Below are 17,889 nucleotides of genomic sequence, written 5' to 3'. Positions count from 1 at the left end.
CTACAGGCATGCGCCACCATGTCCAGCTAATTTTTCTATATATATTTTTAGCTGTCCATATAATTTCTTTCTATTTTTAGTAGAGGCGGGGGTCTCGCTCTTGCTCAGACTGGTCTCGAACTCTTGAGCTCAAACAATCCCCTTACCTCGGCCTCCCAGAGTGCTATAGTTTTGCTTTTTCTTGCAGAGGAGGGAGTAGCGGTGGTAATTTTGGTGCCTAGAATGGCAACAGATGAGACTAATAAAGGCAGCATAGGTCACATATGGTGGGACATGAATGCCACACTACCAAACTTGTACTCTAACCTGAGAATAATGGAGAATATTTATTAAGAAAGACTGTTGGCTGGGCGCGGTGGCTCACGCCTGTAATCCTAGCACTCTGGGAGGCCGAGGCGGGTGGATCGCTCGAGGTCAGGAGTTCAAGACCAGCCTGAGCAAGAGTGAAACCCCGTCTCTACTAAAAATAGAGAGAAATTATCTGGCCAACTAAAAAATATATATAGAAAAAATTAGCTGGGCATGGTGGCACATGCCTGTAGTCCCAGCTACTCGGGAGGCTGAGGCAGTAGGATCGCTTAAGCCCAGGAGTTTGAGGTTGCTGTGAGCTAGGCTGATGCCACGGCACTCACTCTAGCCCGGGCAACAGAGCGAGACTCTGTCTCAAAAAAAAAAAAAAAAAAAGGCTGTGTTTATGTATGTGTGCCTGTGCGTGTGTCCTGATCCAATTTGAACTGAGAAGTACAGTGGAATGGAAAGAGGGAAACCAGAGGCCAAAAACCAGTATCCAGGCACTGTTGGTTGTAACCCATGAAATCAATTTAGTGAGTGACACCTTGAATTCGTGTCTAAAAATAATTCAAATGGAATAGAAAATATCAGAGATTATCTGACATTGTAAAGACAAATTTTAGAAAACTTTGGTATTGGATATATGTGTGCATTCTAGGTCGTAAAGTAACATGCATTTGTCAGGATCAAAAAAGTTTGAGTTGATTGACCAGGTAAAGGAAATGAGAGCTAAGTCAAGGTGGACTCCCAGGTTTCTCACGTGAGCACAATGCCACTGGACAAGATAGAGAGCAGAGGGGGAAGCCTGCTTTTATCAAGTCCACATGGGGAGGCTCAACAGCGCAGACAACTGCCTCTCTCAGTACTTTTTCAGCAGCCACAGTCAATGCTAATCTTGTTCAGCAAAGACAATGGACGCAGTCATTGCTGCTCACATGAATAAAAAACTGATAAAGGTCTTCTAGGAACTGGAGAGCATCTCAGCCCTAAATCCCAATCCACAGAAAAACCGTGGAACTAGAAAAAGGAGACAAGATAAATGAAACATCAATACGTCCTCCAGGGAACTAACAGGATGTGAGAAATGGTGTCCCTAGTCTAAGAGTCAACAGGGAACCATCACCTTTGGGAACTCAAGAAAGCATTCTGAAATGTCAGCCACCAGGGTATTTTTGTTTGTTAGGAATTTGTCTCATTTTTTGTTTTGAAGGGGAGGGTTATTTCTACTTTTATGACTGTTTTCTAGGCCTCCCCACCTCTCCCTCATACCACCACCTCCAATAAATATTTCATTCCCTGTACCTCTAGCAAGTTTGCAGAATTCTGGAATTTTGGATCTGGCTATCCGTTGGTTACCCTCCTAGAGCTTCAGGCTAAGAGAACAGGGATTAGAATACAGCTCTTCCACAGACTTGGGGTGGATCTGTCACTCCTCCTAATACCCTCTATTCCTTAGAAGAGAGAGTTCTCCAGTTCTGCATTGCTCCACAAACCTGCCCCCAACACATCAGACAACTGGCTGCCCTCAAATACTCCATGTTTTTGCACATTTTCTGCCTGTGCTCCCACTATTCCCTCAACCTGAAATGCCCTCCCTTTCTCTGACAGAAATTCTATTCACCCTTCTTGGTACATCTCAAATGTCACCTCTACCGCAGAGCCACTCTTTATCCAACACACCCCCACTCCCACCAAATTTAGATTTAGTTACACTTCTTTGTGCTTCCACAGCATCTGCTTGTGCCTTGGGCATAGCATTTCTTTGTCATCCATTATAGGCAATTGTACTTTATGTCTGCTTTCCACTAGACTAAGTTTCTTGAAGGTACAGACCATGTCATATCATTCTCTACAACGCCCCACGGTCCTGAACACACAGTAGGTCCTCAGTAAGAGTTTCAAATTGAAAAGCTTTTGACTCATTCCACCAGAGCCTGCAGATTATCAGAACTAAGGGAGAGGTAGAGTGGAAGGGAGACCAAGCATTGATATGAAGCAGACAGCCTCCCTCCCCTTCCCTAACTGGTGGTGGTAGATCTCACTCCTAAGAAATTAAATCAACATCAGCAAGAAAGACTCAGCAGGCACAGCTTGGAAACTTTAAAGAACTACAAGTAGTTTCAAGGTTCTCCCAGCTGCTATTAGTCAGGTATTGACCTTGGGATGTGGTCACAGGGATTATATATTTTACTTTGCCATCCATTGCCTCTAACACTCTGATACCTCTAGCTATATGGGCAATAAAGAGTCTTTCATACAGGCTCTGAATATTATCTTTGAGCTCCTCTGGGAACAGCCTAGCCTTCTCTCAACCCTCCCACCTTTCCAATGAGTAATTCCACTGTGCCACCTCTGCAGTCCTCCTCTCTTGAAAAGTAATTTTCTCCTTAATATATCCAGCTTCCTTTCCTGAACCCTTTCCCTAACCTTCACCATGAAGACAGTAGGAAGGTAATGCGCCTTCTCAGCTGCCTGATTAAAAGACATGGCACATTTCAAAGAACTAATAGGCAGAATTAGTAAGAGTTTGATAGTTGTAGCTTCCTCTGTGATCCCGTAAGTGCTACTTATTCATATTTATTATAGAACTTAGCCATTCCTATTTATAACTGACCATTTCACATATCTTATCTCCCTCACTAGACTGTCAGCTTCTTTAGAACTATCTCTAGTTCCCAGAAAAGTACCCAGGACATCTATGCACTCAATAAACTACTGGCTTAGAAAAAAATAGCATAAAATAAACTGCAACCTTAGGCCCCTTAGCCAAACTCAGTGACTATGTGAATACAGAAGAAGAAACATTTCAGAGGTGATCAAAACCAAAAAGTCTTTATATAGTAGTCAGTGCTGTGATGCAAAGGCTCAGCTGAAGGTAGCCTCAAACAAGGGGCCTTTTGACAGGGCAGCCATATCCCATGCTCCTCAGATACTCACTATGGTCAAAGTAGTAAACTTAGTTCTCCAGAATTTACTTTCCCAAGATCTGGCAGTTCAATAAATACATTCCCAAGCCCCCACTTCAACAACTCTCCTATATCCTTCTGACCTTTAATACTGTGTAACATTAGATGAAAAATTGATTTTTTTTGGCTACTTATTTCACGGCTGAAGAAAAAATATACTGTTTAAGGTGTTAAATATTTTTACATGCAACAAACCTGGCATGAATCTAACTCATATGCACATTTTAGAGGTACAGGCATAAATGTCAGTACTATAATTTGTTATAGGTTTCTGATGACCAGCAATGAAAATGACCACGGATTCTCACAATTCAAACCACTTTTACGTAAATCTGAACTTTCCTAAAACAGCCAAGGGAGAGAACTTTCCATCCAAGCTCATAGAGTCTCCTAGAGATACTGATAGCATTGTTCGCGGGGTTAGGTGTTCTTTGAAAAAATCCTACAAATATTAGTTTCTTTCTGGGCCTATGCTTTGACCTTTTAATAAAAATGTGCTTCAAGACACCAGTTATTAAAATGAAAGGAATGGTTTTTAATGCCTGAACAACTGCCATTTCATATAATCAGCCCTGCTGAAGGCTATAGCTTACAAGTCAGCAGTGTTTAAAAAAAATACATTTGGTGACTCACTAATTGCTCACTTACCAGACATGAAGTAGAGTTATAAGAAACCATGAATTGAATGTATCGGGCATCCGACACCCTAGAAAATAACAATAAGGTATAAGTATGTGAGGGTTTAGAGGAGGCAATATATATTTTAAATATTAATAGGAATTTGTTCAACTAAAGTATATGGCAGTTACAATGCTCTCTGATTATGCTATCACAGAGATGGCCAGTGAGCCATAGGGCAACGCCGTGGGCTGAAAGAGCACTGACTTCAGTCAGACCACCTGTCTTCTAGTTCCAGCCCCGTTACCACTTTGTTGTGTGGCCTTGGGCAAATCACTTCTCCCCTCTGAGTCTCAGAAGTCTCATTTTGTATTAATATAATGTAGCCCAGATGATCTCTATGGTTCCTTCCAACTTCCATGTGATTCTACAGTATTTTCTCTTCCTGGCTCGGATTCTGAAAAGCTAGGCAAACACCACCTTGCCTGCTCCACTTTCATGTCAGCTTTTTTCAGTAGAGCCCCACTGAGAAGTTTAAGTCTTTCTAGTGTCCTTCTCCTATCTTCTTTCTTTAAGGTGCTATGAACATAGTTGTATCGAATGAATTGCCCAAAAGAAATGACTAGGAGAAAAAAGTGGGGCTCTAGGGAGCCATGGCAGAATAAGAAAGCAGACCAAATCTAATGAAAGGCCGTTCATCACCCCCCAGAAATGACAAAACCGGGGAGGGCTTTTCCTTGGTTTCAGGTCCCACAGATCAGGTCTATGCTCAGACATCCAAGCCTCTCAAGTCTCAGATCTCTAAGAAATGCCTCTGAGCCAGGCATAGTGACTCACACCTATAACCCCAGAACTTTGGGAGGCTGAGATGAAAGGATCACTTGAGGCCAGGAGTTTGAGACCATCCTGGGCATTATAGTGAAACCCCGTCTCTACAAAAAACAAAATAGCTGGGCGTGGTGGTGTGTGTCTGCAGTCATAGCTACTCAGGAGGTTGAAGCAGGATGATGGTTCCAGCCCAGGAGTTTGAGGCTGCAGTGAACTATGATCATGCCATTGCACTTCAGCCTGGGTGATAAAATGAGACTCTATCTCCAAAAAAAAAAAAATGGAAAGAAAAAAGAAAAGGAAAAAAAGAAAAGAAAGAGACAGAAAAAGAAAGAAAGAAAGACCAGCCACTGGCTGGATGAGGGGTCCCCTACTCAATGTGCCCTCTTATTACACGTCAGGGAGAAAAGCTGTAGCAAGAAGGTGAAGAAAAAAGAGAAACAATGGGGAATTTGGGTCCTTATGGTAGAATCTGCCTTTTGGAGCAATGACTCAAGAAAGAAATGCTATCCTCCGCCTTTCATCAATCTGTGAGGTACACAATGTACTAAATGATAGGTAACAAACAGGGGTCACTAGGAGATAAAACACAGGGAAGGACCCCTTTCAGGTATACTAACAGCGCCAATAATAACAAAGAGCTGTAATTCATCATGGGCGTACCGTGTGCCAGACGTTATAATAGGTGCTTTACATGCATTAACTCAATGAATCCTCCCTATGAGGTGGGCACTGATATTACTCCCATTGACAGGAGAGAAAATTGACTCTTAGATCAAGACTGCTCAAGGTCACAGAGCTATGAAATGAGACACCTGGGATCAAATTCAGATCTGCTTGATTCCAGACACCATGTTCTTAATCACTAGTCTAACTGCCTCTTTAATACTAATATCAGAAACTAATACACACTAAGGGCCCATCCTACATGCCAGGTACACTGCTAGTCATGTCAATACATTATCTCACTTAATCCTCACTTTAACCCTGGAAAGAAGCATGATAATCATCATTGTAAAGATGAAGGAACAGACTCAAAAAGGCTAAGTAATTTGCAGGAAGCCACAATATTAACAAGCTAGTGGCAGGGCTGGGTTTGAATCCAGGTCTGTCACAAAGTGACAACAAAATACTCTGGTGAGCTTACTAGGAGGTGCCCAGCAGCTGTCAAGTGGACTTCCTCTCAGAGCCCAGCAGGAGGGAGGTGACGGCTGGCCTGGCCAGCCATACAGCTATTAAGACACATGCCATCTGAGAGTGGGCCAACCACCCTCCACCTAGAACGAGAATAGCCCTGAGAAACTCTCAAGCCCAGATCTGAAGTTGGGTCTTTTTTGGATGCTAGAACAAAACATTAAAAAGAAAAGTTTTCTTGGAAGTCTGTCTTTCAATCTGGAAAATGAAATTTGGCTGCTTCTAAAGGACAATCTGTTCAATTGCTACCTCTACATCAAAGCTTCTCAGCAGTCTCCAGGAGCCTTTCCAATTTTCTCAGAGAGGGAATCAGTTCTTAGGCTGGAAAGCACAGATACACAGACTGGCCAGCAGCTGGACTTCCGTCACAATTTCTCCTTCTGAGGGTCACCTCAGGGCTGAGGATGGGAAAAGAGCTGGCATATGATTGAGTCCCTATACCCACTGGGGTCCCTTAAAAAGTAAGACCAACGAATGTTGACTGTAAGCTACACAAAATTACAGCAGATTCTTTAGCTCAATGAAATGCGTTTAAACACTTCAAAGTTAAAACCTGTTAGAGTCTTTTGCCACGATCACACTCTTACTCCAATGTATATTCAGTGCTTCATTTTCTGAAGCTAGGCACTTTCTTTCTCAACATCAAGTTGGATAAAATTAAAGAATTCATTACTGTTATGGGGAAGCAGTATTAACATCGTTGTTCATTTAACAGGGGGTCAGACTGCCTAACTGAAAACCCTGACTCTACCTCTCATTCACTACATGATACTTAGTCTCGGTTTTCTTCTCTATGAAACTGGGAAGAACAAGATAACCTACCTTGTAAAGTTTTTGTGAGGATTAAATGAGATAAGGCCTGTAAAATGTTTAGCAAAATGGTTACTATTTAATAGGTACTCAATAAATATTTACTATTGTTTTCAGTGAATGATTTAAATAATAGGGTTTTAATTATCTTGAACAAACCTCACTAATTATTTATGATTGTGTAAATAAAGTGATAAACCTCAACCACCAACTCAGAACTTACTGATTAAGGAGGCTTCTCTCCAAGGTCTCTAGGGTTTTAAAAGTTAAAGACAAAGCGGTCTGCAGACTACAGGGTGGAATTAAACACAGGCTTCACTAACTGGCCACCTCTGCTCAGGTCTCCAAAAGACCAGTCAGCAAACTGCTGCATGCTGAGGTATGGCATGCTCATTTATGACACACAAAAGACATCATTAGAACATCTGAGAAGCAACAATGGGCTGCTAAGGTATCTTACCATTCAGAATCCCCAGTATCTAGCTCTCTGGACCTAAACCTTCGAACACTTCAGCTCTGAGGATGACAGAGAGTCTGTAACTTTGGCATTTTATGGGCACCTATCCAAGAGGCTAACGGATATTATTGTTTACTCACAAAGAATAAGTAAACAACTTATTCTTAAACAATCTTCATGAAATAACACCAGCTTCACTTTTATTAGGGTTGGGGTGGGTGAGGGTAACACTAGCCTGAGACTCTATCTTTTTAAAACTGAATTCTTGGGACTCTAAAAGTCAAGGCCTAAAATACCAAAAATCCAAGTGAACAATGACCACTATAAAGGTGTAATCTTAGGAAGCAATATATATATTCCCTATTTCAAACCTGTCTGGACTATTCTTTAGAATCCAAGCCACAAGAAAGTCACATTATTTTACAGATTTTTTTTATCTTCTGCCTCTGGATGGTATGTTCCAGATTTGCTCCCTTTTTATTCACTAGCCACAGTTTGGAATGACTCTGGTTTGATTTTGAAACTTATTCTACCCACAAATGACTATGAAGGGCCACAATGGAACATAATACAAAGAACATGCTATAGGTTTTAAAAGGAAATTCTCAAATTGAGTCTTAGAAAACCTCAAGAGTGATGTCAGTGAATATTTTATTACCTCCCTAGGTAACTACTACTTCAAAGACAAAGCGAGGACAAAGCTCACAGAGATGTACGTGCTCTAGTAGGTATAAACATCAGTTTCTAATACAAATAGAACTTCTCACAGAGGTAGTTCTCATTTAAATATAATAAAATACAAAAAATATTAAGATGGATTACAATTTCTAATTTGTAATTATATTCATTAATAGGCAATACGTTATAATGGAAAATTCCCCTAGATTTTAAGCCAGACAACACAGGTTGAGGGCTTGGCTAAGCAACCTTAGGTGAGTCACTTAGCCCTCTCTAAGCCTCAACTGTTTCTGAAAACAAAACAAAAATGAAAACAAAACAAGCCTTCCTACCCTACAAGGCTTTGTAATTCCTAAATGAGACAAATGTAAAAGCATACTATGTAAATGTGAGCTATTAGTATATAACAGTCATGATTTTCATAAACTGTTCTTAAATTTTATAAGTAGTTTACAACAGGCTATGAGTTAAAACATGATATATAAATATGTAAAAACAGTCTTATTATTCAATACTATAATATTAACTCAAAAACCTTCAATAATGAGGAGTTAACTAAGACAAAGATAGTCAACATCCTTTCAAAATAATTATAATAAATTTCTGAGTTATTTACTGAATCAAATACTAAATAGACGTCTGAGGATAAGGTTTTAAAAAGATCTGGTGAAAAATGCTTAGCACATGGATTCAAGAAAGCACTTAAGAAAAACACAGCTTCTAATATTAATAGTTTCATCTGCTAGAGGAAGGATTAGTCCTTTTGGACTAATTACTCCTAAAAAGAGAGATTGTTAGAAGTTAACAAAGAAGAAGGAAAGTTTTCTTTCTTGGCTATGATTAAATAAGAAATGAAAGGCAGATACTAAATTGGAATTAAATTCAGTGTGGTATTTTAAGTTTCTAGTATCAATCTGCTGAGATGGTAAAATAAACAAAACAACTTGCATTTCATTTTTAAAAACCAAAATAGTAATTAAATAATCAAAACTGCATCTAGCTTTCTTCATTGTTATTAACATTATTATATATAAATATTTGTTGTTAGAGAAAAATAACAAGTGTATATGGTTAGGTGTTTGTTGCTTTGAGGATATGGTTGTTACCATAGAAGTACACAGTGTACATTTCATTTCAAAAATCTATGAAACTAGAAATCGCTTAATCTCTCCCAATGATTTTACAAGTACCTCCTTTAATTAATTTTGTTAATAACTACAACAATTTATAGCAACAAAATGAATATTGTATTGATATAATCAACTGGTTGCTTGTGATGGTCTAAACCAGTAAAACCCCCTTGGAAATGGGGCATAAATAATAAAATTATATGTGCCTTTTGACCCAATAGTCCTCGACTAGAAAGAAGAAAAATCATGAGGCTTATTCCAGGCTTATTCTACTTATTTAACTAAAACAATTAAAAACTAAAAACAAAGGAGGAATGACTGGAGAAAAGTTCATCAAAGTGCTAAGTAAAACATCCAGAATGTAAAATAGGATATGTTCACTATGAGTACTCTTCTGTAAAAAGACGTATATGTGGATAAGAAGAATGATAACATCAAATTACTAGACAAATCTTTAAGTTTTTTTCAAAATTGTTAAAATGTTTTATTTATGAGATTCTTTTGTTCCTTGTTTATTCTATTAAAAGAGAAAAACAGCCAGGCAAAGTGGCATGCGCCTGTAATCTCAGCTACTTGGGAGGCTTTGACACAGGAGGATCGCTTGAGCCCAGGAGTTTGAGGCCAGCCTGGGCAACATAGTGAGATTCTGTCTCAAAATAAAAAATTTAATTTAAAAAAAAGGAGAAAAAAATATGGGAGGAGGGGATGGATATATTCATACCTAATGGGTGCAGTGTGCACTGTTTGGGGAATGGGTTCACTTGTGACTCTGACTCAGGTGGTACAAAAGCAATACATGTAACCTAAATGTTTCTACTCCTGTAATATTCTGGAATTTAAAAAAAAAGAAAATAAAGAAAAAACAAAAGGAGAAAAATAGTTTCTATTATATGCTTTGTACAAGAAAATTGTTTCGCTAGTGACTTAAAAAAAATCTATTAAGACACAACCATAAAAATGAAAACTAGATTCATTTTCCTTTCAGAACTGTCAAATAATAACTTACTTAGAAAGAATTCCTCGAAGTCAGTTTTCTCCACACAGCTAGTATACATGCGCAGGGCCGCAATCTTAATCTTCTAGACAAAGAAAATAAAACCAAACTCAAAACATGACCAGTGAATGTTGTAGTGCCTTTGGACATGGATCACAGAATCTCATATTTCTTAAACTAGAAGGAAGGGTCCAAACATGAGTCTAAGCAATTTATTTAAAGCAATAAAATTCTTTTTTCCTTTTTTTTCTCTTCCTCTTTTTTTTTTTTTTTTTTTTGAGCCAGAATCTCACTCTGTTGCCTGAGCTAGAGTTCCATGGTGTCAGCCTAGCTCAGTGCAACCTCAAACTCCTGGGCTCATGAGATCCTCCTGCCTCAGCCATCCAAGTAGCTGGGACTACAGGCGTGCCACCACATCTGGCTAATTTTTTCTATTTGTAGTAGAGGTGAGGTGGTCTTGCTCTTTCTCAGGCTGGTCTCGAACTCCTGAGCTCTAGTGATCTTCCTGCCTCAGCATCCCAGAGTGCTAGTGATTGGAAATGGTTACATCATCTTTAACACTGTTCACTCATTCATATTTTGCCATGTTTCAGAACTGATTTAAGGGTCTTACAAGGATATGCAGTATGTAAGACAAGATAAATCAAATGTGAGCCAAGAGAAAAGAAAACAAGGGGACAGGCCTCTCAGTGGCTCACACCTATGATCCTAGCACTCTGGGAGGCCAAGGCAGGAGGACTGCTTGAGCTCAGGAGTTCGAGACCAGCCTGAGCAAGACCAAGACCCCCATCTCTACTAAAAATAGAAAAAATTAGCTGGGCATGGTGGCCCAGCCATCAGGACGCTGAGGCAGGAAGATCGCTTGAGCCCAGGAGTTTGAAGTTGCTGTAAGCTAGGCTGACTCTATGGCACTCTAGCCCAGGTGACAGAGCAAGACTCTGTCTCAAAAAAAAGGATATAACTAAATAAATTAGCACATCAACAAAAAGCCTGTAGAAACTTATTTTTCTTAAAATAACAGGGAAAGTTACAAACTCAAATATGCAGACTAAAAACAAATATGCACAGACTGAAAAGGACATAGCAAGTAAAGAAAAACCAATCGAATTTAGCAGAGCTCTGATATTAAGGTTCAGAGTCACCAAGGATAGACTACACCCAATACTATACAATGTTCATATTTTTGCATACTCTCTACTGTGTAAAAAAAGAAAAAAAACAAAACAAAAAAAAAGGATCTCTGATAGGCAGAACAAATTAAGGAAGAATTATGTCTTTGATTGTAATTAAGATTTTTTTATTTTCTAATTTGAGGTCTGTCCTGTTTTCAAGGCTTTTAGTCTAAAGCTCATGCAGGATATATAGGGGAAAACAGAACATATAAGAAATGGAAATCTGATATGCCTATCTGGGGAGTAAATCACCATTAGAAGCCCACATTTAAACAAAAACCATGGTAAAACAATAGAAAAGAAAAGTAAAGTAGGCTAGCACAGTGGCTCACCCATGTAATCCTAGCATTCTGGGAGGCCAAAGTGGGACGATTGCTTGAGCTCAGGAGTTCAAGACCAGCCTGAGCAGGAGCGAGACCCTATCTCTACCAAAAATAGAAAAAATTAGCCAGGTGTGGTGGTGCACATCTGTAGTCCCAGCTACTCAGGAGGCTGAGGCAAGAGGATCGCTTGAGCCCAGGAGTTTGAGGTTGCTATGAGTTAGGCTGACACCATGGAACTCTAGCCCAGGAGACAAAGTGAGACTGACTCAAAAAAAAAAAAAAAGAAAAGAAAAGAAAGAAAGAAAAGTAAATTAAACCTAAAAGCAAGCAGAAAGAATATCATAAAGAGCAGAAATCAATAAAATTAAAAACAGAAAAATAACATAAAAAAATCAAAGAAGCCAAAGCTGGTTCTTTAAAAATATCAATAAAATTGATAATCTATAGCCAGACTGATCAAGAAGAAACAAACCAAAAACAGAGAGCATACAAATTGCCAATATCAGGAATCAGCAAGAAGACATCATTACATATCTTAAAGACATTAATAGGATAATAAGGGACTATTACAAACAGCTCTAGGCCAATGAAGGCGATTACTTAGAGGAAACGGACAAATTCCCTGAAAGATTCAAACTACCAAAGCTCACTAGAATAAAATAAATAACACAAATAGTCTTGTATCTACTAAAGAAATTGTATTTGTAGCTAGAAATCTTCCCACAATGCAAACTCCAGGCCCAGATGGCATCAGTAGAGCATTCTACCAAACATCTAAAGAAATGATACCAAATCTACACAAACTCTGCCAGAAAACAAGAGGAAAGAACTCTTCCCAGCTCTTCCATGAGGCCAATGTTACCCTGATATCAAAAACAAAGTCATTAGAAGAAAACAAAACTATAGAACCATAGCCTTCATGAACACAGATGCAAAATTCCTTAACAAAATATTAACAAGTTAAATCCATCAATATTTTTAAAAGACAATAACTCATGATGAAGTGGTATTTATCCCAGGAATGCAAGGTTGATTCAACACTGGCAAATCATCAGTATAATTCACTATATCAGCAAACAAAAAAAGAAGCCTATTTAACTTTGTTAACACCTGCAGTTCTTGAAAGTATTTGTCCTCAGATCACATCTTGGGAAGCATTTGTGTGTACCATCACCAAACTAATGATATCCTAATGATATCATTATCCTAATACTTTGGCCTTAACAGGCCTATTCCTATCCTTGAGACATGGAGTTTAGGGCATCTGTCCTAGCTCTTCAGTTCATCCAATAATTCATTGAGTACCTAATTCAGTGCCTGGCCCTGATCAGATGCTGAGAATAGATTACTAAACAAAACAGATAAAAATCCCTGCCCTCATGGAGGGCCATAAGGTCCAGTTCAACTACAGACAAATTTATAATTTTAATTAAAACTCCTAATTACCTATTTCTTGATCTTTTTTTTAACCTTACAATTTCCTTCAGACTCCTGTATATAAAGTCCTCTAGGTTCATAATTAATCACCCTGCCTAAGAAAGACAGACTTGCCTCCAAGGCCTAAGTCTTTCCTTGAGAAGGAAGCTTTGCCCACAACATGTTCGTAAAAAAGCATTCATTACAAATAATGAAGATTTCACCAGATTGGCCAGTGTATTTATACAGTGCTCATGCTGTGGAAATCAAGAGAATTTTACAGTTCTTCACTTTTCCTGCAGCAAAGCCAAGCCTTTATACTTTGGTGAGCCATTTTCCTGGACAAATCTCTAAAGCAAGTCCCTTAAGACCATCACTCAGGGCCTGGAAATAACCTGAGGAAAGAACCTTTTCAAGAATCATGCGTTCATATAAGTTAAAGAGGTAGGTGGACTTAATTTCCAACCAGTCAATACAAGTTGTTCTGATCCTTGGATGACTTCACGTCTATTTCATTCTAACTTTGGAAGACTTCATCAGTCTACTTGAGTAAAAAGAGAACTACCTTAAACAGCTTTAGGAAATGAAAATCTGCTCTCCCACTAACTGATGCATTTTGTACTATCCTACAAGATGAAAAATGAATCTAGTAAAAGGCTTGCACTAACAGCTATGTGAGAGTTGGAAAGGAATTTTTAGTCACTTGAACCTTCTCTTCTGTACTGGAATTCCTTCTACAGCATTCTTGACTTAACAGTCAACCATCTGGGCCCCTGTTCAAACAAGATCAATGACCTTGCAAGGCTACCTATCCAACTAGAGGACAATTCTTATTGGATTTTTGTTTTAGTCAACTTAAATGTCCTTCATGTAATATCCATTAAACATTATTCTGCCCACTGGAATACCTCAGATTAAATCTCTTCATTTTTTTTCACATATGTACCTCAAATAACCTGAGAACCATCATGTCTTCTCTTTTCCAGGCTAAACATCCCTATTTCCTTCAACTATTTTTTATTCAACACAGTTTCTGAAGCTTTCACAAGGCTCACTGCTCACCTTTCAATACATTCCAGCTTGTCATTGTCCTTCAGAGCAGGAATACTTTTTGGCTTAATGCTAATATGGAAACCATCTATTCTGTGGCATGTGGCTGAATTTAGTAAATGTCCTTATCTTACCTGATATTGCTATGTAAAGATAATGACGGCCAGATGCAATGGCTCATGCCTATAATCCTAGCACTCTGGGAGGCCAAGGCAAGAGGATTGCTTGAGCTCAGGAGTTTAAGACCAGCCTGAGCAAGAGTGAGACCCCGTCTCTACTAAAAATAGAAAAATTAGCCACACGTTGTGGCATGTGCCTATAGTCCCAGCTACTCAGGAGGCTAAGAAAGGAGGATCACGTGAGCCCAGGAGTTTGAGGCTGCAGTGAACTATGATGACGCCACTGCACTTTACCCAGGGCAACACAGAGAGACTCTGTCTCAAAAAAAAAAAAGATAATGAAAAAGAATGGTTATTTCAGGATATTCAATAGGTAAGGAAAAGCTACGTTTAAAATCCTAAATATGACTGTAGAAAAATGGGAACAATACATGAAAACAGTAAAGAAAAAGACACAGAAAAGATAGTTGATACTGCTGATACAGATAGAGACGCAGACATTTCACTTCCTAATCAAATACATGTGAAAACACAAATCAAAGAATTTTCCTAGTGCAATCCAATGCAAGTATCTAGCAATAGATTTCTGAGTGAACGTTGCTGAAAAGGGCTCTCAGTCATTCAAAGCTGGGCATGATGGTTCATGCCTGTAATCCCAGCACTCTGGGAGGCCGAGGCAGGAGGATCGCTTGAGGTCAGGAGTTCAAGACCAGCCTGAGCAACATAGCGAGATACCATCTCTACAAAAAACAGGAAAATCAGCCAGGCATGGTGGCTCATGCCTGTGGTCCCAGCTACTTGGGAGGCTGAGGCGGGAGGATAGCTTGAGCCCAGCCATTTGAGGTTGCAGTAAGCTATGATTGTGCCACTGCACTCCAGCCTGGGCAACAAAGCCAGACCCTGTATCAGAAAAAAAAAAAAAAAAGTAAGTTATACCTACATTTTACCACCTTAATTATACTACAATGTCATATTTTGATGTCACAATTTTTTTTTTTTTTTTTTTGAGACAGAGTCTTACTCTGTTTCCCTGGGTAGAGCACAGTGGCGTTATCATAGCTCACTGCAACATCACACTCCTGGGCTCAAGTGATTCTCCTGCCTCAGCCTCCCGAGTAGCTGGAACTACAGGCACACACCATGACACTGGTTAATTTTTCTATTTTTAATAGAGACAGGGTCTTCCTCTTGCTAAGGCTGGTCTCCAACTCCTGAGCTCAAGGGATCCTTCCGCCTTGCCCTTCCAGAGTGCTAGGATTACAGGCATGAGCCACGACCCTCGGCCTGATGTCATAAATTTTAAAAATGACGATTATATAAAGTAAACACCTCAACATTAGGGATTTAGTTGAGGTCACAAGGGAACCAAGAAAGATCAGAGGCTAACTTAAGTTAAAAAACAAAGGAATTTTCCTGATGATTTAGTAATCCTCCAAATGGTAGCCAATCTTCCCTTTGGCATCATAAAAGAAACAGACTAGACAAAGCCTATGGTAGCAACCAAATGGAACCTAATCACTAAGAAATGAATAAAATAGTGAATTTTTCTCTCTTTTCTTTCTTTCAGCTCTCATTTCCCCCTTTTTAATTTCTTATTTTCAAACAAAACACATATTTTAAGTTTTTAAGTCCAAAGGCCATAATCACAACCTTTTGTTTTTAAATAGGGGAAAAGATTCTGCTTAACAACATTACCAAATATACCAACAATTATCAAGTGTCAAAGAATTAAGACATAGAAAAATATAACTTTAATGAACATAACTAATACTTCTTTGGTGATTAAGAAAGCACATCAGAACCTTAAGACTCCCAAGAACATCATTATCACTTAGTATTTGTGTTCTTTCTATACTTTTCAAAGCCCCTCAAAAACAAAATGCTTGTGGAATCACTGTTCACTTTTCAGAATTCATTAGAAGATTATAGAGAGAAGTCTATACTTGTAGTGAGAACTGTTAGGAAGAGAACCAGACATCAAAAGAACAAAACACAAATAGAAGGTCCACATTAAAACTGACATTCTAATTTGAACACAATTATTAAACTGGTATAACTGGCATTACTTGGTCATTTTGAGCAAAGTATGATTATTTTCTAGAAAAGCCTTCCCTACTGCTTTGTAGTTGGCTTGTTCTGATTTACAACTTACTTATCTAATATTCTAGCAATCCTGAAAGGCATTAAAAGGCAATTCTGCTACAGTGATAGAAATGGCAGTACAATTTGAGTATCCCTATTTGAAACACATGGGACAGAAGGGTTTTGGATTTGGGAGTATCTGCATTATATTCACCAGTTGAGCATCCCAAATCCAAAATTGTGAAATCTAAAATGCTCTAATGAGTACTTCCTTTCAGCATCATGTTGGTACTCAAAAAGTTTCAGATTTTAGAGCATTTCAGATTTTGGATTTTCACATTTGGGATGCTCAACCAGTTCTAGAAGATAAGTAGGCTAAGAAGAACTGAACTGCTAATATTTTATTTCTTTAATTGGTTAGGGGTATTGTTATAAAAGCCCAGGGGCAGTATGCAGGTAACGGCAGAGAGGACATTTATTCATTTATAGCTACTACTATATAACAGATAATGTACTAGGCCAAGAGTTTAGTAGGAGTGACACAGCTAGCAAATATCCCACCACAATAAGAATTATAATAAATTGTGGGCTTAATTAGTTAACGAAAAGATGCTTATTAGTAAAATTTTTGTCAAAAATCACTCATAAATATGGATTCATCAGAGAGTAATGCTTCCTTAAGAAGGCTGCCCATCAGTACATTTGGCCCATCTGACCCCCAAGAAGTCACTTATGTGGCATACCACATAGCAAGGGCCTGGAAAGCCCAGTGTTATTGCCATGCCTACTACTGTGTGATATTTCCAAGGCATCAGCTTGAGAGACTACTTCAGCCCCACACGCTGTATACATCTGACTTGGAAGCAGCAGCGGGGGAGAGGACTTTTTGAAGAAATTCTCAAAACAATGTATGAATTTCATAAAAAGCAAATCAGAAGCTTATAAAATCTTCTATGAGGAGCAGAAAGCACAAAGCCCAAAAGGAAAAATAGAAGAACTTAAAGGACTTTACCCATTTACTGTATTTCAAAGGTCCTGTGAATCCCATGGCTTCTATTATTTTTGTGAGGGCACCAACCTTCTCCTCAACAGGCTGTGGGGAATCCTTGGTAGTAGGCAGCTAAGTAACCAAAGAAAAAGAAACCAAAATTACTTCCAAAAAATTTTTTTGAAATAGAATGCTTTTGTTCATCATTAGGTCTGAGGGCAATTTTATTGCTTAGTTTTTTTTCTTTCACCTAGACTTTTTAATTTTCATTTTTTTGGCAGCTTATCGGTGAAAACAGATTTGGAACTGTAGATGTCTTCCAAATTTCAAAGCCAGACATACCCACCTCACTGACCATATGCCTATGAACCCATGTCTAGGAAATGACAGATCTGGGGCATTATAATAAAAGTTCCATCAAAAAGAGTACTCTTAAAAAGAATCTTGACCCCCATCTCCCAAAGAACAATTCTGAGAAGTGGAACATTCTATGTTTATTGATACAACAGGAAAAGGAAAGAAAAATACTATCTGAAAGCAGTCAAAAAGTCATTCAAAACCACAATCAACCGAAGCAAATACTGAATAAATGTTTTTAAACTTTTGCATTCTTTAGTACAGGTATAACAAATTTTATTAATGACTATAGAAGATAGGAGTCATGCAGTTTGCAAACAAACTCCAAGGAAAACCTGTTCTAATACTAAGCCTCTCCAAATGAAGGCAGGCCCTCTAACCAATAAGAAATTCTCCAAAAGGTTAAATATTGTATT

The 17,889-nt window shown here is 38.6% G+C and overlaps 1 protein-coding gene across 1 annotated transcript in view; it reads right to left on the bottom strand.

Moving 5' to 3' along the window:
• Positions 1-17,889, bottom strand: part of LOC123622399 (ubiquinol-cytochrome-c reductase complex assembly factor 1) — a 100,875-nt gene that overhangs the window by 58,240 nt on the left and 24,746 nt on the right. The window contains exons 4-6 of the mRNA XM_045528731.1: positions 17,141-17,248; positions 9,979-10,051; positions 3,906-3,963 (exon numbers count right to left, since the gene is read on the bottom strand). Coding sequence (XP_045384687.1) covers positions 3,906-3,963; positions 9,979-10,051; positions 17,141-17,248 — 239 coding nt within the window. The remainder of the gene's footprint in view (positions 1-3,905; positions 3,964-9,978; positions 10,052-17,140; positions 17,249-17,889) is intronic.

This window comes from Lemur catta, chromosome 17, assembly GCF_020740605.2.
Source record: "Lemur catta isolate mLemCat1 chromosome 17, mLemCat1.pri, whole genome shotgun sequence".
NCBI classification, from domain to species: Eukaryota; Metazoa; Chordata; class Mammalia; order Primates; family Lemuridae; genus Lemur; species Lemur catta.
Note: the sequence above shows the minus strand (reverse complement) of the source record. Positions and strands in the feature narration are given on the sequence as shown.